General features: G+C 40.4%; 1 protein-coding gene across 1 annotated transcript in view; it reads left to right on the forward strand.

Moving 5' to 3' along the window:
- Positions 1–449: 449 nt before the first annotated feature.
- The window catches only part of CNGB3 (cyclic nucleotide gated channel subunit beta 3), a 201,378-nt gene continuing 175,593 nt past the window's right edge, over positions 450–26,234 (forward strand). The window contains exons 1-2 of the mRNA XM_063450337.1: positions 450–538; positions 5,740–5,851. Coding sequence (XP_063306407.1) covers positions 5,800–5,851 — 52 coding nt within the window. The 5' untranslated portion in view covers positions 450–538; positions 5,740–5,799. The remainder of the gene's footprint in view (positions 539–5,739; positions 5,852–26,234) is intronic.

Consider the following 26,234-nt stretch of genomic DNA (forward strand, 5'->3'; position numbering starts at 1 on the left):
AGAAGCACAAACATGTTTAATTAAAGGTGTTTTAGTTAAACACCACAATCAATAGCTCATTTTTTTTATTATTTTAAAGATCACCTCCAGACCAGTAATTTTCAGATTAATTGTATATGTAGTGTTACAAAATGTCTATTCAGTCTAGAACGCAAGTGAGGTATATTCAAGCTACAAATAAATTTAAACAGAGCAAAACATATGAAAAAATGTTTACAATTCAACCAATATATAAATTATTTCTAGGTTTTCATGGAAATTCCTTTCTTAAATCAGAGTCTAGAGAGCAGCACACAACTAAGCATGCCTTTTATCTGACCAGTGCGTTGCATTATGGAATTAAACTAGGCTAAGCCCTGATGTTAAGTAGTCACAATACTGATTAACTTGTCAGGTCAATGCTAAGAGAAAAAATCAAACTGTCAGTGAAGTCTGCAGGAGCAATTGAAACGGACTGTCATTTACAAGAATATCACGGGGCAGATACTGTAACGAAAAAAGGATTGATTTGAGGTCTTTTCAAAACTCTGCAGATATGGTAATATACTCATTCATTCATATCGAGCAAGGTTTACGAAGTATTTCCTACCAAGTAGTTTACATTAGGAAGCATGACACCTGTTTGCCGAAAGAAAATTTGATACAGACATACCGTACATTATTTTATTTTTTTCGATTTAAAATGGCAAAGAAATATAACATTTAACACATAGCTGATCTAGGTAATAGATTTTTAAAAGTGGTAAAATAGTAAGTATTTTTGTAAATCTGAATAACAACACTGGACTCTCAGTGAGTTTTGATAAAATGTATTATTAAGGTCACGAGCCCTGGTTAATGTAAACAAGGAATTATATCTTGTATAGGTGTCTTTTAGTTGTTTACTTGATTGTTTTGATTTACACATTTTTCGTAAGATGGTGTGATAAATTACAGCTCATAGTAACATCAACTAAAAGGGTTTGCTAATTAGCAAAAAAAAGGTATTTCACAAAGATGTCTTTTCGCTAAAGCACATGGCTCTGTGTTAAATCAGATAGGATAACAGATAGGATAATACAAATCTAATATGCTAAATGTTTGTCTGTATGTATATAAATAGCTGGGTAAATCACTTTAATCATATTACAGGGTGTAATAGAGTTATAGATGGTTCAATTCTTTATACATAGAAAAACAAAGAAGCAAGATATGACCATCACATACAAATTAAAACAAATTAAAACCGTTAAGGTTGCATCTTTTTGGTGTCTGCCACTACTATAATATAGAAAAAAGGTTTTCTGCAAAGAAACAGTATAACAATGGGGAACAAGGCACAAACATATAACATGGAAATTCGAACAATCAAAAACGGAGTACAACCAAGAAGAATCTACAAAACACTACATTAATGAATAAATTAACAAACAAATAAAAAGTAGGCGGAAGTAGTACAAGTGGGTTTTATAAAGGCTAAACAGATGCAATGTTCAGAGACATCTAATTTATTTTCATAGTGAATGCTAGTTCGTGTGAGATAGCTTTGAGTACACACGAAATGTCAAAAATGACTTTTCTTTCAACTAAAATGTTTTTACATCCGGTATACTCATAGGTGTTCAAGAAAATTTACCTTGAAAAAAAACAATTCTTGAATAAGTCATAGTATTTTCGAAACAAAGCCTGTAAACGAGAAGCATTACTTATCAATGACAACTGGAAAAGTAGAGAAATTGAGTGCTGATGTCACGGATACGTACACTTATAATAATGAATGAATATAATTTAGTGAATAACATGCATTAATGGATTAAACTGCTCTGCTTAATGAAAATCACAATTATGATTAATATGATGATAAAGACATAAATGACAATGAAAAAATATTAGATCTTATTCCTTTTTATCTTGTTAATTCTAGAAATAAACTATAATTTATGAAAATAAATCTTAAATTTGACAAAATGGTTTTGATGACAATTACAAATCCAACATCTAAGTTAAATAAAAGGCTGATAGGAGTGAATCCACAGTACTGTTGAATAGGCTTTGCTATAACCAGTAAACCTTTTAGCAATTAAAGGGACACTCTAAGCACCAAAACAGCTACATCTTCATGTACTGCTCCTTTTCTCTGACATTGTAATTTCTGAGAAAAGCAGTCAGCCATTGAAGATCCTTACATTTCTGAAGGTCTTTATGCTCTGCTTCATAATGCACAGCATGATAATGCCAGACACTAATATTGGTTCTCATGGGCAAGATTGGATTGAAGGAACACAGCAAATGACACAAACGCAAGATTGGATTGAAGGAACACAGCAAATGACACAAATGCAAGATTGGATTGAAGGAACACAGCAAATGACACAAACGCACCACATGTCATCACTGCTTTTCTATGAGAAGTATCTGACTGAACAGAGATGACCATGTTGTGTTGTATTGGACAGAATCAGGGTCGTCTTTAACGTGGGGCAAACAGGGCAGCTGCCCCAGGCCCAGTTACTCAGCGGGGCCCAAAGCAGCTGCCCCATGGGTCCTGCTGCCCTCTACTATTTATGTTTTTGCCCCACACTAAGAAGGCCCACCAGGTGGCCCATGCACTAACCGCCCCCTGGTGGCCTTTGTAAGTAGGAGCCAGGTCGTGCGTTGTAGCCCCCATGCTGGTTGGCCCCATGCTTTTCGGCTGCGCTGGGAGGAAGTGACGGCCGCCCGTCACTTCCTCCCAGTGAAAACACAGAGCAGCACAGGAGAGATCAAGGAGCTAGTGAGGAGGGGGGTTGGGCCAGGAGAGCGAGCCCCTAACTCACAACAGCCTCAGCCACTACTCTGGACACCAGGTAAGGCACACTTTAAGGTTGGAAATGGGAGGTAGCTTAAAAGTGTAAATTGTGCATGTGTGATTGTGTGTGAATGTGTGTGTCAGTATGTCTGTCAGTGTGTGTGTGTGTGTGTGTGTGTTAGTATTTCTGTCAGTGTGTGTGTGTTAGTATTTCTGTCAGTGTGTGTGTGTAAACAAACAGAATGTGTGAACACAACCCCAGTGAAAAATAGTGATTATTTGTAAACCAAAACGGAACTTCCCTGTGTAGGGTAAAGTCTCCAGAAAAGGTCCCCAAAGACTTCCTCTTGTCTTCAATACAAATGCATAATAGAGTAGGGGATCATCTGCTAAATACAGATCAAATGGAAAAACATAGCGTTTAACTGTGTGGGAGTAAATGAAGATGTGTAATTTACAATTGGCCACTCACAAATTCTCAGATGTAAAACAGCCTTGAGTGGAATCTTTTTCTTCAATATCTTCACACTCCCATCAGTCAATCAGAATATTTGCTCAAAGAGAAAATATATGGAGAAAATAAAGTGCAATTCCAGAGTAAAGTAAAAAAAGGAATTTAATAACTTAAATATAAGTTAAAAACAATGAGCATATCACCACTGGAGTGTGAAGATATTGAAGAAAAAGATTCCACTCAAGGCTGTTTTACATCTGAGAATTTGTGAGTGGCCAATTGTAAATTACACATCTTCATTTACTCCCACACAGTTAAACGCTATGTTTTTCCATTTGATCTGTATTTAGCAGATGATCCCCTACTCTATTATGCAGTGTGTGTGTGTGTCAGTATGTCTGTCAACTATGTGTCTGTGTTTGTCAGTATGTCTGTCAGTGTGTGTATGTGTGTCACTAAGTCAGTCATTGGATATTTCTGTGTGTGTCAGCATGTCTGTCAGTGTGTGTGTGTATGTGTCAGTATGTCTGTTAGTGTGTGTGTGTGCGTGTGTGTCAGCATGTCTGTCAGTATGTATGTGTGTGTGTGTGTGTGTGTCAGTATATGTGTCCATGTGTCAGCATGTCTGTCAGTGTGTGTCTGTGCGTGTGTCAGTATGTCTGTCAGTATATGGGTGTGTCCCTGTATGTCTGTGTGTGCCTGCGGCTTCAACACCCTGAGTGCCTGGGGAATTTCTTCTGTTGCCTTGTGGGTGTGGGATTTCTGGTCCTGCTCCAGAGCACCGGGGGGCTGCTGGGATTGAGTGCAGCTCCTAACAACACTTTTGTAATCTTGATTATTTGTCTGGGTTGGTAGTATGCTCTTCATCTCTCTTGGACTTTTTACTATCTTGATGCTGGTGCTCCCTTAACGTTTGGCTTGCCTACCTTATTATCTATATCTACCTATTCATGAATTAGGCTAGGGGTAGGTAACCTTCGACACTCCAGATATTGTGTATTACATCTCCCATAATGCTCTTACAGCCACAGGCAACGCATCAAGGGAGATGTAGTCCACAACATCTGGACAGTCTGAGGTTGTCTACTCCTGAACTAGGCTAATGACCAGTTATCCTTTAAATAGCTATCTATCCTTATGCCGGATTGATACAATTCTATGATCACAGATGATGGAAAATATTTGACAGGTAAATAAATCTTTATTGGACTCAATAGTTTTAATGTTGAGATCTCTAATTTGAAGGTCCTATTTATGTATATATAATACCATATGTATGAATACAATATAATGTATCATCACTACATGTGCTGATGAAAAATTATCCTGGCAATCAAATGTAAGATATAACACGTGTCTATGCATTTTGATTTTGGTTTGACAGTTATTGATATTTCCAAAGACATTGATATTTCCAAAGATATTTCCATAATACTTTAACCCCTTAAGGACACATGACATGTGTGACATGTCATGATTCCCTTTTATTCCAGAAGTTTGGTCCTTAAGGGGTTAATCAGGTCAAAATGTGCCCGTATTTTACCAGTAATTTCATCAGTTGGCGTGGAGAGTCTAACATGGCATGCTAATAATTTGGCAACATCCAAGTGCAAAGGCTAAACAAATTTTCAGAAAATTATTTTATTATTGATGTTAAGAAAATGGTTGTAAATATTCATTTTTAATGTAAGATGTTAATCGTTATTATTATTCTGCATGGATAGAACAGAATTGTTTCATATGTGTATATATAGGATTTAAAAATGATAAAAAAAAATATGAAACCTATCACTGGGAAATGTTAAATAGTTACATAGTTAGATAGGCTGAAAAGAGACTTGTATCTATCAAGTTCAGGATTTGTGACATCTGGTTTTGCTGTTGATCCAAAACAAGGGAAAAAAAGCTGGTTTTAAACGCTTTCCAATTTAGCAGCAAACTAGGAAACAATTCTTTCTTGACACCCAAATAGGAGTCCAATCTCAACTTGGATCAAGAAGCTGTACCCCACATGTCATCCACTGCAACTAATTAAATGTATTTCTGTGGGGAAATTCTAATCTAAATATTTTTTTTAAAACAATTAATGTTAACAGGAAATTTGCCTGACCCCAGTCATGTTGAAATTAAATAATTGCAATATTAACTTTGTTAGTTTAACCAAGCTATCGAAAAAGCATTAATTTCACTGGTGACATTTTCTTTATAACTCCCAGGCTAAGCCACAAAATGTATTTCCTTTACTTCTGTATCTCTCTAAACACTTGATCTCAATTTGCAATGCTTTTGAAAGTAGTAGGTTGAGAACTGATGTGTCCTAAAATGTAATTTCATTTAAACGTAGCCTTTGGTAATATCTGCACTTTAAGCACTGCCATATTCTCAATCATTTATCAATAGTAAAATATGTAGGTGAGTTTAAACCAATATTTAATCTTACTAACTCAAAAGAATCATTTAATGTATTACTGTGAATATGAATTAAAACAATTTCATAATTCAATTTTTTTTCTCCTAGGTATGAAATGTAAACATATTAATTGGAACACAAGTTGAACACCTACACTGAAGACACAATATGGAAGCTAAGGCAAATTCTTCCTGCAAGACTGTAGGAAGTAAAAAACAAAGTAAGACCCTTTTAAAATGCTTTTAACAAATACATTAGTTTACTATTCTATTAAACAACATAAGAGTTTTAACTGTCTCCTGTTGAGTCCTGATGAAGGTCTCAATTTAATATTTTTGGGATGGTATTTGGCAGTTAAACTTAAAATGACTGCCTTTGGAAAATCTGTTGTATAAATAGTTATACCAGTGAGACTATTTGTGCAAGTGCAGGGCAAGCTGACCTTAGTGACCAGAAATGCACAAAGCATTCTGGGATTGAGCCACGTTCATTGCGGCATGAATTCTGGAGCTTATAATTGAACAGACCTGGAAAACAACTTAAGGTATTCAAAGATTCTAGATTTTTTTTTTGGTGATTTTCCTAGCATAATGTATAGATAACATTGCAATACTTAAAGGAACACTATAGGGCCAAAAATACAAACATGTATTCCTGACCCTATAGTGTTAAAATCACTGTCTAGCTCCCCTGGCCCCATTGCCTCCCTAAATATAGTAATTTTGTACTTGTATTCAAGTCTGCAGCTGCTGCCTCTGCACCTGATTTACCTGCTTGGCTGACATCATCAGGAATTTCCTGTGAGCTAATCACAATGCTCTCCTATAGGATTGGCTGAGACTGTCAAGAAGGCAGATCAGAAGCAGAGCCAAACACTGACCTGGCCATCAGCATCTCCTCATAGAGATACTTTGAATCAATTAATTTCTATGAGGAAAATTTAGTGTCTCAATGCAGAGGGTGGAGACATTGAATGGCAGTGCTGCACGGGAAGCACCTCTATCAGCCATTTGAGGAGTGGTCAGTGGAGGTATCACTAGGCTGTAAGTAAACACTGCGTGTTCTCTGAAAAAAACAGTGTTTACTGCAAAAAGTCTGAATACAATTATTCTACTCACCAGAACAAATACGATAAGCTGTAGTTGTTCTGGTGACTATAGTGTCCCTTTAACTGAAAAGGACCATTGTTGTCTAGAAATTTGTGAAAGAGATATTTATCTTAAAATCAAAACAATTGTCAATCCATATGGCAAAAAACACAATACAAATTCCCAAATTTACTTTAAAAAGTCAAAATAGTTCTGTGTATTTATTTATTATATGTACTGTTTATCCTAAAGATTATAAGCATACATGTCTAACAAAAAACTATAACAACACAATAACAACAAAGCATTTTCTTACGATAAATTGCTCTATTTTTTAACTTATTAATGAAATTGGTATTATAGCTTAGCCATATAAAAGCATATGTTTTTATTTGCTGAACGTAAAATCTCTTTTTAGCCAGAGTCAGAAAGATTGCTCTTTTCTAATTTAAGCCAGACAAAGGGTACAACACATGGCGACAACTCCAGATCTTTGCAATGATGTTGAATAGTCTTTATATAAATGATACCCCAGTAAAGGTGTCTAGTTTACATTATATGTAAACTGTATAATGACACTCACAAAAATCTTTCATGTTTTTATATGTGTCGCTGACCTGTTTGCAGTTCCATAGTGTCTACTTTTAGACACAGTACTCTATTCATAGTAATTCCAGTGCTGAGAACATACAAAGTCTTATTCCCCTTATGTGAATGAGAACACCCTTGCACCATTGCAAACTATGGTTAAATTAACACACAGATGCAAAGTTAATTTTTAGCTTTTTTATTAGAGTTTTCCTAGTAAAATAAGAGTAGATACCATGATACTTTACCCTTTTCTCTTACTGATTTAGAGTACCAATTAACTGTCCAACCATGATGTTTTCCATGTCTGTATGTAAATATTTCATACCAAAGGCAGATTTATGTAGGATATAGCCAGGAGACAGGAATGGTCCAAAGAAATCAATTCTGATTGCAGAGAGTTTAGGTTCTAAATAATGTCGGCAGCTGAAACGGCAGTGGGAAAGATGCCTAACTTCTATATCCTTAAGTGCAAACAGTGACCTGGTTATGATTCATTCCACCTATTTTATTTGGCAGTACGTATATGATATCACGCATTCTTAATATTAAAATATGACTGCAACAGAAATATAAAAAATAAACACACTATAAGAGGTGTGTGGCTCGATGATTAATCAGTTCTTCGATATTTAGATTTTGTACGTTTCCTGAATAGCACAGCTGAATGCAGATATTTAATATTTCTATGTAGTTGTACTAAGGACTGCATAAGTACTAAGGACTGCATCCAAGGTTCTGCTAGTTAGAAAGAATATGTGCACCCATGCTAAAATATGTAAAAGAAAAAAAATATCAGGCAGTTGGGTGAAAAATATAATAACCATAAAAAGGTTGATATAACCCAAAAGAGTGCTAAAAAAATTATAGAATACATTTTAATGTAACTAGAGTTTACAGAAATGGCACGACTAGGACTCAGCCATACTTCTTCCTACTCCAGGTAAATTTGTGATACATGGTTGCTCTAGGTCAGTGCCTATTTCATTATCAGTATTATGCCTGCAATGCCCCCCTTCTGGGCGACCCCATCCACTTTACTCCCCCTTCCCTTTTCAGATAAACTCACCCATTTTAACTGTCTCTCTTATATCTCCCCCATTCCACGTCAATAAATTCCATTGTTGGGTAATATGTGGATGGTAACTGAACAGGTCCCTAAACTACACTGCTTAGCCTGCAAGAGGACTCTAATATAAAGTCCTTTGATGACTTGTGCTCCCACTTTTGGCTTAAGCTGTTTTAACCCCTTAAGGACACATGACGTGTGTGACACGTCATGATTCCCTTTTATTCCAGAAGTTTGGTCCTTAAGGGGTTAAAGCAGCGCTACTGCAACTGAATCACCTCAGCAGGGGGAGAGGGACACATGGAAACATAGAATGTGACAGCAGATAAGAACCATTCGGCCCATCTAGTCTGCCCAATTTTTTTAAATACTTTCAGTAGTCCCTGGCCTTATCTTATAGTTAGGATAGCCTTATGCATATCCCACGCATGCTTAAACTCCTTTACTGTGTTAACCTCTACCACTTCAGCTGGAAGGCTATTCCATGCATGCCGCCTTATGTCCGGTACACCGCAGCCACTTACGTAAGCCTCAAGCCTTTTGGTAAAGATCTCCGTATCGCAGCCCAAAACCCAGGAGAGTCATCCTCTGATGAAGAGAACACCAGGTGGGCCTTCCCGGGAGCTCAGTTTGCGGCTCACTGAAAAGTCAGATCCATGGGTGATAGATGAAGGCTTGTGTAGCGCCCTGGGAATAGTGGAGCTGATTTAGCTGCACTTGCCTGTAAGATGGGACTTTGACATTATTTCAACTAGACAAGTTGGAGGTCGGAATTGGCTGAGGGTCCATCACATTTAACTGGTTCACACACAGGCTCTCTATATCCATTTGCTGCTATCATTAGTCCTTGAGTGACTTATTGTTCTTTTCTCTGTGGTGCCCCATTAGTTTGTGTTTTTCCTTTCCTTGTTTACTTTACTTTATGTTACATTAGGTGTGGGTTTGGCTTTCTTACTCTCACTTGATTATTTGTCCCTGACATCTTCTCCTGTCCTTATAATCCTGTATCATGCTACCATACCTGTTCAGCCTAGCAATAGAGAGGCTATTGCATACCTTTCTGATAAGTGTATTAACCATTTTGGTATTTGTCCCAGTATTGCTACGGTCATTCACCAACTCATTCTGGCATCATTAAGGGTATAGTGTGGCCTAGGAGGCATCAGTCATTCTCATATTAATCCCTCACTGTGATGGTTGGGTCTGGATTAACATTATCACGCCAGGCAATTGATTACTCACTTTTTTCTATTGATAGCTTTACTTCAACAGTCTCACCTCTCTACGTTCACCTTACATTAGAGATCAAAGTTCACTAATCCTTTGATTTTAGTTAATTTTCACTACTACCCGAAACACAAGTATCTGATAAGCTTTAGTTTGTTTCAAAAAAGGTGTTGTTCCCAGTTACGTGTCTGTTAGTTCAAAATGTGCAGTATAAGGATTGACTCTATATCCACAGATGCCCTTTATCACTATTGTGAGAGCATATGTATTGAGGCATATGTATTGATATCCCTAATACTCGTTGTTCTACTTGACATGTGTTTACCTAATATCTCGCTATAACTGATTCTGCTGTAACTGATCCTAATGTAGGTGGATGTCTTTGGTGCAATTTATGATTGTGTACTGCCATTTCTGCTTATGAATCTGCACACAAAAAAAAAAAAGTAAATAAATTAAAAAAAAAAAAGCAAATGTACAGTATAGTTGCACAGCAATGGAGCGGGTCAAGCCTGAATACAGCATGTGTTTTTTGTGTTCACATACTACAATACGGCAGTGAGACCACGTGACATACAGGTTCTATATTGCAAAGCATAGTACTGACATTTATGACAGCACTATTTTTTTCTGAGAAACAGTTTTGATTTTGTAGCTATTCAAATAATACATTTATACATTTGTGATAATTTAAAAATGGCTGCCAAACCACATGACTGATTGACCAATAGAGGTGGCCAAGCACATGAGCATAGATACAACACATGCATAAATATTAATTGTAGAGTAGTGTATTAGAGATTTCAAAATGACTGCTGTGACATTTGGCTCCTATATAATCTTTGCCACTTATGCTATAGATAACAGTTTCAAGATGGCTGCTAGACCACTAGGTGGCCAAGAAAAAAGCCTTGATCACAGAACATCCACAGTTAGATGTAACAGTTTCATAGTGAAATAAATGTGCATTTATTTAATTCTACACCACCTTGATGGTAATTGACTCATGGCTGCCATCTTGATATTGATTAGAATATCTCTGGAGTGGCAGTTATCACAGATGAGTCATTGACATTTGCTGTCTCATGGGATTGGTTAAAAATGGTAAATTCTGATTATGTCACCACGGAGGCGGGTTGGGGGACGGTGCCAGCACCAGCAGACCCGTGCAGCGTTCAAAATAAGTTTTAACCCCTTCTAAGGGGTCTAAGGAGGGGCAAGCCACTTACATGGTGGTTTTAACACTATAGGGTCAGGAATATATGTTCCTGACCCTATAGTGTTATTTTAACAAACACACCGGTTGTGTTTTGTTTGCATTGGAATAAAAGATATATAAAAGCTTGGGTGAGAGGTGGGAGTTGCACCTTAATTGTCCTTAGGTGTATGAAACAAAAATGGGACATGGATAAAATTGAGTAGTGTAGTATGATTAAAGGGACACTGTAGGCACCCAGACCACTTCAGCTCATTGAAGTGGTCTGGGTGCAATGTTCCATGTCCATTAACCCTACAGTGGTAATTATGGCAGTTTCTGAGTGGTAAATTTCTCCTCTAGTGACTGTCTACTAGACAGCCACTAGAGGGACTTCCGGGTCCTTAGATGACTTTTGGTCGTCTAAATGACGCTGGATGTCCTTCCGCTATGCATGAGGACAGCAGCAGCATTGATCAATGCTTTACTATGGGGAAATCCTAATGTGAGCACAGCCATTGCCTCACATGCACATTAGGTCCAGCGCTAAGGGACATCAGCACTGGGTTCAGGTAAGTCACTGAAGGAGTTTTAACCCCTTCAGTGCCGTGGGAGGGGGGAGGCACGAGGGAGGGGGGCACTGTAGAATTCTATAGTACCAGGAAAACAGCTTTGTTTTCCTGGCACTGTAGAATCCCTTTAAGTATATGAAGAGAGGATAAATAGAGAGGCACACTTACCCTATTTGGAGCTGTAATGAAGCCTCAACAGATGAGCTTCAGGTGCAATCCTCATTTCTACATATAAGTGGAACTTTTGATCCAGGCTTGGAGCTCTGTTATGTACAAAAGAGAAAGACAAAAAAATAAATAAAAACAGTCTAGTATTTTGGGTGTCCCTTGTTGAATAAAAAAATAGATGGATTTACACTCACATGGTATAGAACCGCAAAATGGCTCCTTTTGATCAGCGTGAAGTGATGTAATCCCCGCTGTGTGATATATCTACCAGTGAAGAAAAGACTCCATTGTGGGTTTTACTGCTGCCTATGCCTATCTCACCAGGATATTCCCCAGCACTGGACCATTTTTTTTAAATTCTCACAAAAATATATATATTATACATGTGCACCAGTGAAATATTTGTTTTGTATGAATGAATTTGTACTAAATAAAAATGTAATTCATCCATTCCAAATTTCATCCTTAAAACATTTGTTTTTCATACGAAATTCCATAAAAAATAATTTGTTTTCGCCCATTAGGATGAAAATAACACTGCGCATGTGCAAAAGAAAAAAAGCAAGGAGGGAGCCGGCAGCCCTACCAGCTCCCTCCTTGTAATAAATCTTAACAATTCCTACCCTCCCCCCCATATTAAAACCTATGGGGGTCACTATGACCCTCATATTAATAAAATGGGAGGTTAAATCCTCACGCTCCTGCTGCTTCATTCGGCGTTCGAACACCGGTGAAACTACTGAATTTTATTCTAACAGAATAAGAACAGTTTGTCCATTCGTGTTAGGATGCAATTCGGGAGTTTTTGTTCGGATCAGAATTTAATTCGAATAATTGAAACTCTGATCCTATTCGTGATCTGAGTAGATAGCTCCCTAATTCCCAAAGTATTAGGGAGCTATCTACCAAAAGGCTGAAAGACCTAAATTGGTCTTTCAGACAAATTTACTAATATTAAATAAAGATGACTTAGTATTAGTAATTAAGGGAGATTAAAATCTCCCTTCTGCCCCTACTCGCTATACCGCGAGAAGGGGCATGTCTACTAAACAGTGAGCAGCTACTGCCTCCCCACCCTGCCCCATCCCATGAGCAGTAGGTGGGGTCCGAAAATGACATGAGGTGGGACCTACTGCCTCCCCTCCAGCCCCCACCATTGAGCCTAGCCTGATTGGTTACTTGAAAGGATTAAGAATTACCTATCTGAGCACTCTTATTGGTTGGCTTAAACCAACCAATCAGAGCACTCTGAGTCAAATTGCAGGGCATGGGAAGGCTTTCTAAACCTTTACCCGCCTTGCGGAGCTCAATCTCACTGGGTTCCCTCGCTGGGTGAAGTTGGATTATATTTTAAGCATCAGGAATTTTCACTAGGGTCCCCATCTGCTGCTCATGGGTGGGGGAGGTAGGGGGACAGTAGGTACCCCCCTACTGTCTTTTTGGGCCCACACACATTGCTCATGGGTGGAGGCCTGGGGGAACAGTAGGTCCTTCCCCCCCTATTTTCACTAGGGCCCCCAACCGCCACTCATGGGTGGTGGTCAGAGTGGGGGGAACAATAGGCCCTCCCCCCTATTGTCAGTCATGGGTGAGAGCCAGGGGGTGGGACAATAGGTCCCCCTCTATTGTTACTAGGGCCCTCTCCCACTGTTCATGGGTGGGGGCCGGGGGAGGCAGTACGTGCCCCCTATTGTATCTTAGGGTCCCCATCCGCTGCTCATGGGTGGGTGCTGGGGGAAGCAGTAGGTCCCCCTATTGTCACTAGGGTCCCCACCTGCTGCTCATGGGTGGGGACGGAGGATGGACAATAGGTCCTCCCCCCTATTTTTTTTACTAGGGCCCACACCCGACGCTCATGGATGGGGGCCGGGGGAGGCAGTAGGTCCCCTCCATTTTATGTGAGGGCCCTCACCCACCGCTCATGGTTGGGGGCTGAGGGGGGACACTAGGACCTCCTTTAGTAGCCCCGACTCACGGTGCACAAATGGGGGGCCCCCGTGGATTATTTTTAAAGGTGACTCACTAAGGGTCATTTTATTAGAATGTTGGGGGTCTTTTTTACAACAGTGAGCAGTCATTGGCTGCTCACTGTTTAGTAGACATGCCCCTACTCACAGTATAGCGAGTAGGGGCAGAAGGCTTAATTACTAATTCTATATATATATATATAACTGTAACGGAACTTCCTGTACCCCGACCGAGTACCTTCCGTTGATGGACGCTTCCTAGCTTGCGCCGAGGAGCACAAGCACCGCACCGCACCGCACCGCACACCACAACCACCATAGACTCCACAACTGCCGTAGCTTAACTGGAGTCTCATTGTCTTCCTTCCACCCTGGATCAGCTTCTGTCCTCCAGGACCGTGTGGTGAAGACCTCTCCTTCAGGAGAGCGTATCAGAAACAAGCTCTAAAAAGAGCTAAGTGATTAAAGCTCAGGGGAGTATGCAGAGCATAGCAATCCCTTGTAGCAGATTCCCCCAACAAGAGACGGCACTCCAAATTGAGGGTGAAGTAGAACTGGCTGTACTGGCACATACATGCTCTTTTATTCACATTCTACAAACATGGTACTGCCCACAGCGTTTTGAAGAACAACCAATCAACACATTACAACACACCTAACACTCCCATTCATTACATCAGAAATCCTCCCCTCTGCCTGTGATACAATTATCTCAACACAATGGACTAACTTAATTATCACAGGTAGAAAAATACAGTATTATAAAACATATCACAGTGACCCCAAAACATGCAATAACCCCATAAAAATATATCCTTGGAACCGGGGGATCTGGGTGAAGATAGGCACTGAGGGTAGTGGTGTTGTGAGAGAGGCACTGAAGCTAGTGGTGTTGGGGAGAGAGGCACTGAGGCTAGTGATGTTGTGGAGAGAGGCTTGGACACTATGGTGAGGCCTAATAGAAAGCAGTTGTTGTTGGGGGATTCCATCATAAGAGGTGTGGAGAAGGACAATGGTGGTCTTGTGAGGTGTCTTCCCGGAGCTACTGCCCACAGAGACAGGAGACGTATCTGTAATATTGTTAAGCAAGCAAAGCAGGAAGGGGAATTGGATGTACTTGTCCATCTAGGGACAAATGACTTGGCTTGCAATGAGGTTTCAGAGGTTAAGGAAGTTTTTAGTGTTTTTGCCAATGATATAAGGCAGGTTGCTTCCACACTGTCATTCTCTGAAGTTCTGCCTGTACATAACACTCAGAATGACAGGCGGATGTGTTTTAGGGTCTTTAACTTGTGGCATGGTGAATGGTGTCGGGAGCAAGGATTTGGCTTTATTTCTCATGGTAGCTCTGTTTGGAATGGAAATAAACTGTACAAAAAAGAAGGTTTGCATCTTTCTCAAACGGGAACAAATGTTCTCAGTGAGCAGTTCAGAGGTTTTGCTAGGATGTATTTAAACTAGGAGGGGGGGGGGGGCAAAAGGGTGATAAAACATCAATCCAATTGTCCCCCAAAACAAGGACAGAAGGTGCCTGTAGCAAGTTTGTTAAAAAATGATAAGCTTAGAGTCATGTCTACAAATGCTCGCAGTTTAGGGAATAAGATCCATGAACTTGTGGCAATAATGGCAACTGATAGTGTAGATTTAGTCGCTGTTACTGAGACATGGTATAATGAGAAAAATGACTGGGACATAGCAATACCAGGGTACTCTTTATATAGAAAAGACAGGGAAGGCAGGAAAGGGGGAGGGGTGGCCCTGTATGTGAAGGATAGCATAAAATCTAGCCTAATAAAAGTTAGTGAGGTGAACATAGAGTCCGTTTGGGTTACGTTAGAATTTGGTAATCACACAGTAATTCGTGTAGGCGTGATTTATAGGCCCCCAGGACAAATTGAAGAGTTAGATAATCTACTAGTTGAGGAAATAGCTAAAATGACAATGAAGGGGGAAGTTATCATCATGGGTGACTTTAATCTTCCTGATGTGAATTGGAAAACAAAAATAGCTGCTTGTGCCAGGAGCACACATATTCTAAACTCCCAACTGGGATTGTCTCTAAATCAAGTCATTGAGGAGCCAACTCGTAAAGAGGCCATACTAGATTTAGTGTTAACAAATGGAGATTTGGTATTTGATATTACTGTAGGCGAAAGTTTAGGATTCAGTGCTCATCAATCAGTGTGGTTTAATATAAGAACAGTGACTGAGTCACACCACACAAAAACAAACGTTTTAGACTTTAGAAAAACAGACTTTTCTAAAATTAGAATATGTGTAAAGGAGTCATTATCAGGCTGGAGCAATTTAAATGGCGTCCGAGAGAAATAGGATTATTTAAAAGTTGCACTACTGAAGGCAACAGAAAATTGCATTAGGCTTGTCAGTAAAAGCAAAAAATTCAAGAAACCACTGTGGTACTCCACAGATGTGGCCAAAATAGTAAAAAACAAAAAGTTAGCATTTAGTAATTATTAAAAAAAAACAGAGTGAGGAAGACAGAATGATCTATAAGATTAGGCAGAAAGAGGCTAAGCAAGTTATAAGAGCTTCTAAATCACACACAGAAGAGAAAATAGCCCAGTCAGTAAAAAAGGGGGACAAAACTTTTTTTAGATACATAAATGAGAAAAGAAAAATAAAACAAGGATTAGTTAGATTAAAAACAAAAGAAGGAAGGTATGTAGAAGAGGATAAAAGTCTAGCTGACTGCCTCAATGAATATTTTTGTTCGGTATTTACAGACGAAAATGAAGGAGAGGGACCTCAGTTAAGAAAAAGGATAAATGAGTTATTTATTACACGTGAGTTTACAGAGGAAGAGGTTCTATTTCAACTGTCAAAAGTAAAGACAAATAAGTCAATGGGAAAAAAAGAGATGGAAACCACATTCAATAAGCATACAATAAAAATACAACCTGGAAAATATAACCTGAATAGGTCTATTCTCTATAGGAATAAGATAAAGTCTAAAATGACAAAAAATAAATACAAATCATAGCGTAACACAATAAGAGATTAATAGTGAAAATTGTGATGTAAGTAACAAACTCACAAACAGCAATGAAAAGCAGGCCTCTCACCCCCTTGGGGTATATGTAATATATAGCTTGATAGTAGATTCAAGTATATGGATGTCTTCAGAGAAATGGATAAAAAGAGCCATACATGGTGAAGCATATAGTAAAAGTACAAAAACACATTTATTGATTGCACTTACAAACAGAGAAGAATCATAGGCATATCTCCACTGCAAGTGGAACTGGATAGCAGCGTGGTGGATGGGAGCCAAATGCCAGCAAACAGGTAAACAAATAAAATATTAAAATATAACAACGAAAGTTGTTATTAAAATATAACAACGAAAAGGATATCGGACTTTCGTTGTTATATTTTAATATTTTAATATTTTATTTGTTTACCTGTTTGCTGGCATTTGGCTCCCATCCACCACGCTGCTATCCAGTTCCACTTGCAGTGGAGATATGCCTATGATTCTTCTCTGTTTGTAAGTGCAATCAATAAATGTGTTTTTGTACTTTTACTATATACTTCACCATGTATGGCTCTTTTTATCCATTTCTCTGAAGACATCCATATACTTGAATCTATTATCAAGATATATATTACATATACCCCAAGGGGGTGAGAGGCCTGCTTTTCATCGCTGTTTGTGAGTTTGTTACTTACATCACAATTTTCACTATTAATCTCTTATTGTGTTACGCTATGATTTGTATTTATTTTTTGTCATTTTAGACTTTATCTTATTCCTATAGAGAATAGACCTATTCAGGTTATATTTTCCAGGTTGTATTTTTATTGTATGCTTATTGAATGTGGTTTCCATCTCTTTTTTTCACATTTTACTACTTTGGGTGTTAGTGAGGTACACCTGGGACCCTTTCAATTTAGCAGATTTATTATCTGTGGTTAGTGTGTATACTATACTTTTTTTCACAAATAAGTCAATGGGACCTGATGGAATACACCCAAAGCTATTAAAAGAGCTTAGTGGTGTACTAGCAAAACCATTAACAGATTTATTTAACCAATCATTGATAACAGGAGTAGTCCCAGAATATTGGAAGTTGGCGAATGTTGTGCCCATTTACAAGAAAGGTAATAGGGAGGAGTCGGGCAACTATAGGCCAGTAAGCCTTACTTCAGTAGTGGGGAAAGTGATGGAAACCATGTTAAAGGACAGGATTGTTGAACATCTAAAAACACATGGATTTCAAGATCAAAGACAACATGGGTTTACTTCAGGGAGATCATGCCAAACTAATCTTATTGATTTTTTTGATTGGGTAACTAAAATTATAGATCAGGGTGGTGCAGTAGACATTGCTTACCTAGATTTCAGTAAGGCTTTTGACACTGTTGCACATAGAAGGCTTATCAATAAACTGCAATATTTAAACCCCTTAAGGACACATGACATGTGTGACATGTCATGATTCCCTTTTATTCCAGAAGTTTGGTCCTTAAGGGGTCAAGTTTGGATTCCAATATTGTTGAATGGGTGAGGCAGTGGCTGAGTGACAGGCAACAGAGGGTTGTAGTCAATGGAGTATATTCAAAGCTTGGGCTTGTCACCAGTGGGGTACCTCAGGGATCTGTACTTGGACCCATTCTCTTTAATATTTTTTATTAGTGATATTGCAGAAGGTCTTGATGGTAAGGTATGTCTTTTGCTGATGATACTAAGATATGCAACAGGGTTGATGTTCCAGGAGGGATAAACCAAATGGCTAATGATTTAGGTAAACTAGAAAAATGGTCAGAGTTGTGGCAACTGACATTTAATGTGGATAAGTGCAAGATAATGCATCTTGGACGTAAAAACCCAAGGGCAGAGTACAGAATATTTGATAGAGTCCTAAATTCAACATTTGAGGAAAGGGTTTTAGGGGTGATTATTTCTGATGACTTAAAGGTAGGCAGACAATGTAATAAGGATATTGATACCTTAGAGAGAGTTCAGAGAAGGGCTACTAAACTGGTTCATGGATTGCAGGATAAACCTTACCAGGAAAGGTTAAAGGATCTTAACATGTATAGCTTGGAGGAAAGACGAGACAGGGGGGATATGATAGAAACATTTAAATACATAAAGGGAATCAACACAGTAAAGGAAGAGACTATATTTAAAAGAAGAAAAACTACCACAACAAGAGGACATAGCCTTAAATTAGAGGGACAAAGGTTTAAAAATAATATCAGGAAGTTTTACTTTACTGAGAGAGTAGTGTATGCATGGAATAGCCTTCCAGCTGAACTGGTAGAGGTTAACACAGTAAAGGAGTTTAAGCATGTGTGGGATAGGCATACGGCTATCCTAACTATAAGATAAGGCCAGAGACTAATGAAAGTATTTAGAAAATTGGGTAGACTAGATGGGCCGAATGGTTCTTATCTGCCATCACATTCTATGTTTCTACAGACACCTTCTCTCCTTGTTTTGGGGGACAATTGGATTGATGTTTTTTTTTTTTTTTGTCAATCTTTCTTTTATTGAAGCATTTTTGATGGGATACAGAAGAGAAGGAGGGAAACGCATAGTTTGATTACAGTAGAGGGTTTAAACATTGTCAGCTTTAAACTATTACATTTTCGGGATAGCGATGCTTCGTTTTTTAAATAAATCAGGTTGAAAAAACAGGTTCATAAATCAGTCATAGAAAACAGGATTGTAATACAGGCGTTGAAATCAGGCTTTTAAATCAAGTTATTAAAACAGGCTATTAAATCAGGCTATTAGATCAAAAATATGCAATCAAGCTATGAAATCAGGCTATGAAATCAGGCTATTAAATCAGGCTATTAAATCAGGCTATTAAATCAGGCTATTAAATCAGGCTATTAAATCATTCAATTAATACGCAGGCTTTTTGTGTTTTGAGGAACAGTGTGTTGTCAGGCTAGATAGGCATATATGTTTACTATAGATTGATATTCAGGCTGGGTTATACAGGCTAGATTTAGCTTTTGCGTGAGATTGAGTGAGGAGCGTCTGCTGCTTCCTAACGTTAGGGACTTAAACCGTGCACGTCCTGGAATTTAAGAGGAGTGGACAATAGTGTGGTGTGGGGCATGGCGTGCGCAGCTGTAAAAGCTTGTCCACTGGTCAGGTTAGTTAAGATGTCCCGTATGCGTGAGAGTCATGTGAAGCCCGGTAGTGGGGGCAAGCCCACAACACAGGATTAGGTGGTACATCTAGGGCCATGAAAGGCAACACAGCTGGGCATGGCACGTCGCATTAGTTGACCAACCATTTAGGAGCCACACTGACCCTCATATTATTTGCTAAGACAATACAATACAATACAGTCTGGTTAGACATGGTTACAGGCATCGCCTAGGGGGAAGGAAGCCACCTGGTGACTCAGTAGCTGGGCATTAAACGCTGGGGGGGTCAGGTGGTATAGGGGACCTGTAAGTACAGGCATAAACAATAGGTTAAATCACATGTATTAGCTAGATTGCAGTGCCGTGTATGAGAGGGAACAACATGCTTTTGCACTGGCGTATCTTGTGTCCCCCTGTATCTCTCCCTCTCAACCTATGCCCGTTGCCATCAGGCAAAGTCCAGACCTATTTGCAGGGCAAAGTGGTTCTCCCAGGTTGTCTCCATGGCTCTGTGCTCTGGTGGAGACTTGTTCACAGTACGTGCAGATCGTCCACTTCAGGGCCTTGAGCACACTTAGGTGCCAGTGAGGCTGAGTGGTCGCAGGGGGTCCGTTTGTGGTCAGTTTCGGTGCCTTCTTCTCTGTCGGTGTGCCTGTCGTCGGGGGTTCAGTGCCGTGTTGTGGAGTCAAAATGTACCTCCTGCCCTGGTGCTGTAGGAGAGCTTGTACCTTCATGCCACTAGCCTGGGTACCTTTGAGGTCCAGGGTCGTCCCCGTCGGGGTGGTGCGGTGGGCCTTGCATGGATCGGGTATGCGTCGGCGTCGTGGGTGTCTGGCGGCCCCCAGTGTGCGTGGCTGGTACTTGTGGGTCCGGGCCCATAGTGCTCTCAGCTCGGGTGAGCGTCTCGCTCGGGTTTTCGATGTGTGGGACGTAGTTGCGCCCATGAGAGGTTTCCCAGGCCCCCTCTTGCTGCGAACCTGTTCCCCTGTGGGTGGGTCAGGAGTAGCCATAGCTGGCCGCATGCGAGCCTGCAGTTGAGCCCAAAAACGATCAAAAATGTCCTCAAGGGTGTCTCTTGTTTTGTCATTGGGGTCTGGCACATCAGACTGTTGCAGCTGCTGGTCGGATGTTGGTGAGTCAGGTTGGACCGCCATCTTGAGGACTGCCACCCCCGTTTAGCTTGTGGGGGCCGGATCAACTGAGAGGTAGGAGGTTTAGCTTGGTCAGTGTGGCGGGGACCGGGATATCCCCCACCGGTCCAGGGGGGGGGGGAGAGAGGTGAGTATTGGTTGCGTGCCGCTTGGAGTAGCAAGCAGAAAGCGGCCGTCCTCCCGCTTCGCCCACTCCGGTAGGCCCCAACCTGCAGTAGCGGTTCCCGGGTACTCCGGGTGTCCGTTTTGGTATCCCCAGGTAGGTGCCGGTTTCCCCAGTCTGCCGGGCTCCTTCCAGAGAGCTTTCCGGCTCTCCTACCCGGTTTTTCGTCGAGTTTATCGGCCGTGCCGCAGGAGCTCCTGCAATGCACGTCCTGCTTAGGTGCTGGTCAGGCTCCGCCCCCCTGGATTGATGTTTTATCACCCTTTTGCCCCCTTCCTATTTTAAATACATCCTAGCAAAACCTCTAAATTGCTCACTGAGAACATTTGTTCCCTTTTGAGAAAGATGCAAACCATCTTTTTTGTACAGTTTATTTCCATTCCAAACAGAGCTACCATGAGAAATAAAGCCAAATCCTTGCTCCTGACACCATTCACCAAGCCACAAGTTAAAGTCCCTAATACGAATCTGCCTGTCGTTCTGAGTGTTATGCACAGGCAGAACTTCAGAGAATGACAGCTTGGAAGCAACCTGCCGTATATCATTGGCAAAAACACTAAAAACTTCCTTAACCTCTGAAACCTCATTGCAAGCCAAGTCATTTGTCCCTAGATGGACAAGTACATCCAATTCCCCTTCCTGCTTTGCTCGCTTAAAGGACCACTCTAGGCACCCAGACCACTTCAGCTTAATGAAGTGGTCTGGGTGCCAGGTCCAGCTAGGGTTAACCCATTTTTTTATAAACATAGCAGTTTCAGAGAAACTGCTATGTTTATTAATGGGTTAAGCCTTCCCCCTAATCCTCTAGTGGCTGTCTCACTGACAGCCGCTAGAGGCGCTTGCGTGATTCTCACTGTGAAAATCACAGTGAGAGCACGCAAGCGTCCATAGGAAAGCATTGTAAATGCTTTCCTATGCGACCGGCTGAATGCGCGCGCAGCTCTTGCCGCGCGTGCGCATTCAGCCGACGGGGCAGAACGGAGGCGGAGAGGAGGAGGAGATCTCCCCGCCCAGCACTGGAAAAAGGTAAGTTTTAACCCTTTTCCCCTTTCCAGAGCCGGGCGGGAGGGGGTCCCTGAAGGTGGGGGCACCCTCAGGGGACTCTAGTGCCAGGAAAACGAGTGTGTTTTCCTGGCACTAGAGTGGTCCTTTAACAATATTACAGATACGTCTCTTGTCTCTGTGAGCAGTAGCTCTGGGAAGACACCTCACAAGACCACCATTGTCCATCTCCACACCTCTTATGATGGAATCCCCCAACAACAACTGCTTTCTATTAGGCCTCACCATAGTCTCCAAGCCTCTCTCCACAACACCACTAGCCTCAGTTCCTCTCTCCACAACACCACTAGCCTCGGTTCCTCTCTCCACAACACCACTAGCCTCGGTTCCTCTCTCCACAACACCACTAGCCTCAGTGCCTCTCTCCACAACACCACTAGCCTCGGTTCCTCTCTCCACAACACCACTAGCCTCAGTGCCTCTCTCCACAACACCACTAGCCTCAGTTCCTCTCTCCACAACACCACTAGCCTCAGTTCCTCTCTCCACAACACCACTAGCCTCAGTGACTCTCTCCACAACACCACTAGCCTCAGTGCCTGTCTCCACAACATCACTAGCCTCAGTGCCTCTCTCCACAACACCATTACACTCTGAAAGTGCAGAAAATGAATTATGTAGAGCAACAGACTGTGCAATATGCCTTTTATACACAACTCTAAGTCTACCAGATCCTACAGTGATCCATTTGCCATTCCTATTACGTCTCTGCGGCAGTGGCTTTGCAGCAGTTCCAGCCTGAGTTTGTTTACCAGATAATGTACAAATCTCAGACTTCAAAAATACAATCTCCTGCCGCAAGATAGAGAACTGTCTACAGATTAGACAACAACCAAACCTCCAAAAAGTGGAACGTGAAACAAATGCATAGCAACTATTACACTGAACTAAGTCTGCCATTCCAATGAGGTGAATAATTGAAATCAAACAAATCTTAACTTTTTATTTATCCTCCTGAATACCTCAGATTACCTCCAGTTTATCTCCAGAATATCTCCAACCACACACACTTAGAAGCAACACTCTCCAGAATATCTCCAACCACACACACTTAGAAGCAACACTCTCCAGAATATCTCCAACCACACACACTTAGAAGCAACACTCTACAGAATATCTCCAACCACACACACTTAGAAGCAACACTCTCCAGAATATCTCCAACCACACACACTTAGAAGCAACACTCTACAGAATATCTCCAACCACACACACTTAGAAGCAACACTCTCCAGAATATCTCCAACCACACACACTTAGAAGCAACACTTAGATGAAGCAACCAAGCTATATTAGCCAAGCTAATGACAACAACCCTTATATAACTCCTAAAATCACCACCCACTAGGAATGTTTAACACCTGGGTAGGCCTCTGCTTATTTGCAAACAATAGCTAATTAAACAGCAATCAATAGCAAGTAGCTAACTAATCAAATCAAATGCCTTATAATTACCAACAGGAAATCAAACCTTGTGCAATCAGTAACCTTTTCCTACAGATGAATCTTACCTGTAACAGTAAAAAAAAACTCTTAGCACAAATCTTAGACAGTTGAAGCTTCTGTAAAACTCTCCAGAATATCTCCAACCACACACACTTAGAAGCAACACTTAGATGAAGCAACCAAGCTATATGTGTGTACAATATCAGTATTTGTGAACATTACTGATTGTGTGTGCAATTTCAACAAGTGTGAATGTTGATATTTCTATGTGTGTGCAATGTCAATGTGTGTTTATCAGTGTTCCTCTATCTGTGTGTGCAATATAAGGGCAAAATCAGCCTCCATGATTAATGTAAAGTGCAGATGTGAAGTGCAACTCCCATGATAACCACCCAGCCTTAAGGACTAACTGAGTATTGCAGTATTTAAATCATTACACCTCCATACATTTGTAAAATGCAATTCTCATGATGCCCAACCGAGTCTATCAGTTGACTGTGCATCATAGAAATTATATAACTTTCATTTTTATACATCCCACTAAGTGTTCCCTCATATTCCCATTGTCTCTCTCTAGCCTTTCTGTTTTCTCTTGCACCCCTTCAGTCATCCCTCCCTCTTCCACCCGCAGTTATCTCTCCCGCCACCGTGTCGTTTCTCCTTTTGCCAACCTAAACCAGCGCCCAGTAATCTCTCCCACACTCCTCCAGCTAACGGCAATCTAACAGCTATTTAAATTGCTGCAACAATGGGTATAGCCACCATTAAGAAGAACGTAACTGGCAGAGCCATACTCTGTACAACAGCCATTATGAAGGGATTAAGGAAAAAATAACATGCATCTTATAAATGGGCAGTTGGAGTCAGAAGATCAATATATGGCACTCTATCCTGCAATTTTTAGACCAAGTGACAATATTACATCCATGCAGATCTACTTGATATACAGATGAACATGCTTCTAATGATGGTGTACAGTGTTTAACATGAATCTATTTGTTCTGTGCTTTCCAGAAAGATTTAATGTCATTGTGGTTTATAGGGAGTTTGATTTTATCTGAGTTTTCGAGAAACAGTCAATTAATATCCTGGAACTGAAGTAGCACAATTATGATTAGTACAGCACAGAGCAATTCAGCACCTGCATTTTATACAAACACAGGATTTCTGCTATTTTGTTTCCTTGGCAGTGGAAACAGTTCATTACTCGTGTCTAACAAAAACTGATTTAGTAAATAAATATGAATCAAATGTATGACACTATATTTTATAATATATTGTCTGATTATTATTATTGCCGAAAATCTTTTAGTATCTGATTCACATGGAATAAAGTACGTTTGCATTAAAGGAACACTACACCCTGTTCCAAATTATTATGCAAGTTATATTTAAGTGTCACAAAAATTAAATATTTTGTTTTTCAATTAAATATTTTGTGTCTCAAGGTTCTTTTGATCTCTGAAAACAATCTCGGACACCTGTGATAATTAGATCGCCAGGTGAGCCCAATTTAAGGAAAAACTACTAAAGGAGGGTGTTCTACATTATTAAGCAGAAAAAATTCAATGCCTTGGACGAGGTATGAAAACATTAGATATTTCACAAAAACTTAAGCGTGATCATTGCACTATTAAAAGATTTGTGGCTGATTAAGAGCACAGACGGGTTCGGGAAGAGAGCTGGTCGGCCCCTTTAGGGTCCCTGAAGGTGTAAAGATAACCTCTGCAAAGTATGTGGAGTTTCTGACTGACCACTTTCCTCCCTGGTACAGAAAGAAGAACTATGCTTTCCATAATAAAATCATCTTCATGCCTGACAATGCACCATCTCATGCTCCAAAGAATACCTCTGCATCAATGGCTGCTATGGGGATAAAAGGAGAGAAAGTCATGGTGTGGCCTCCATCCTCCCCTGACCTCAATACTATTGAGAACCTTTGGAGCATCCTCAAGCAAAAGATCTGTGAGGGTGGGAGGCAGTTTACATCCAAACAGCAGCTCTGGGAGGCTATTCTGACATCTTGCAAACAAATTCAAGCAGAAACTGTCCAAAATCTCACAAGTTCAATGGATGCAAGACTTGTGAAGCTGCTATCAAATAAGTCCTATGTTAAAATGTAACGTGACCTGTTAAAATGTTGTTATAAGTTTGATTGAAATAGCTTTTGATTTCAGTAAATATGCTGCAAACACAACAAATGCCAATTTTCAGTTCTTTACAACCTATAAAGTGTTTTGAAACTTACTGTGCGTAATAATTTGGAACAGTGCATTGTAAGTTGGCGCTGGGGATCTCTCCGCCCTGATCCGCCTCTCAGCTCCATATGCGCATGCGTGGCAAGAGCCGCGCGCACATTCAAACCATTACTCAAACCATTACTCAATGCTTTCCTATGGACGTTCAGCGTCTTCTCACTGTGATTTTCACAGTGAGAATCGCGGAAGCTCCTCTAGCGGCTGTCAATGAGACAGCCACTAGAGGCTGGATTAACCCTCAGTGAAACATAGCAGTTTCTCTGAAACTGCTATGTTTTCAGCTGCAGGTTTAAAACTAGAGGGACCTGGCACCCAGACCACTTCATTGAGCTGATGTGATCTGGGTGCCTGTAGTGAATGTTACGGTTACCCTCAGTCTAGCTGAGAGCTGGACCGCTTAGTAGTCTGGATTCCTATTGCTGAAGAGGGGGAGAAGCTGCTTTCCTTAATATTCCATACAGTCCTGAAAATGTAGAATAATCCCTCTAACTATAGTACAGCTAGGATACCCTTCTGC

The sequence above is a fragment of the Pelobates fuscus genome, chromosome 4 (genome assembly GCF_036172605.1).
Source record: "Pelobates fuscus isolate aPelFus1 chromosome 4, aPelFus1.pri, whole genome shotgun sequence".
NCBI lineage: Eukaryota > Metazoa > Chordata > Amphibia > Anura > Pelobatidae > Pelobates > Pelobates fuscus.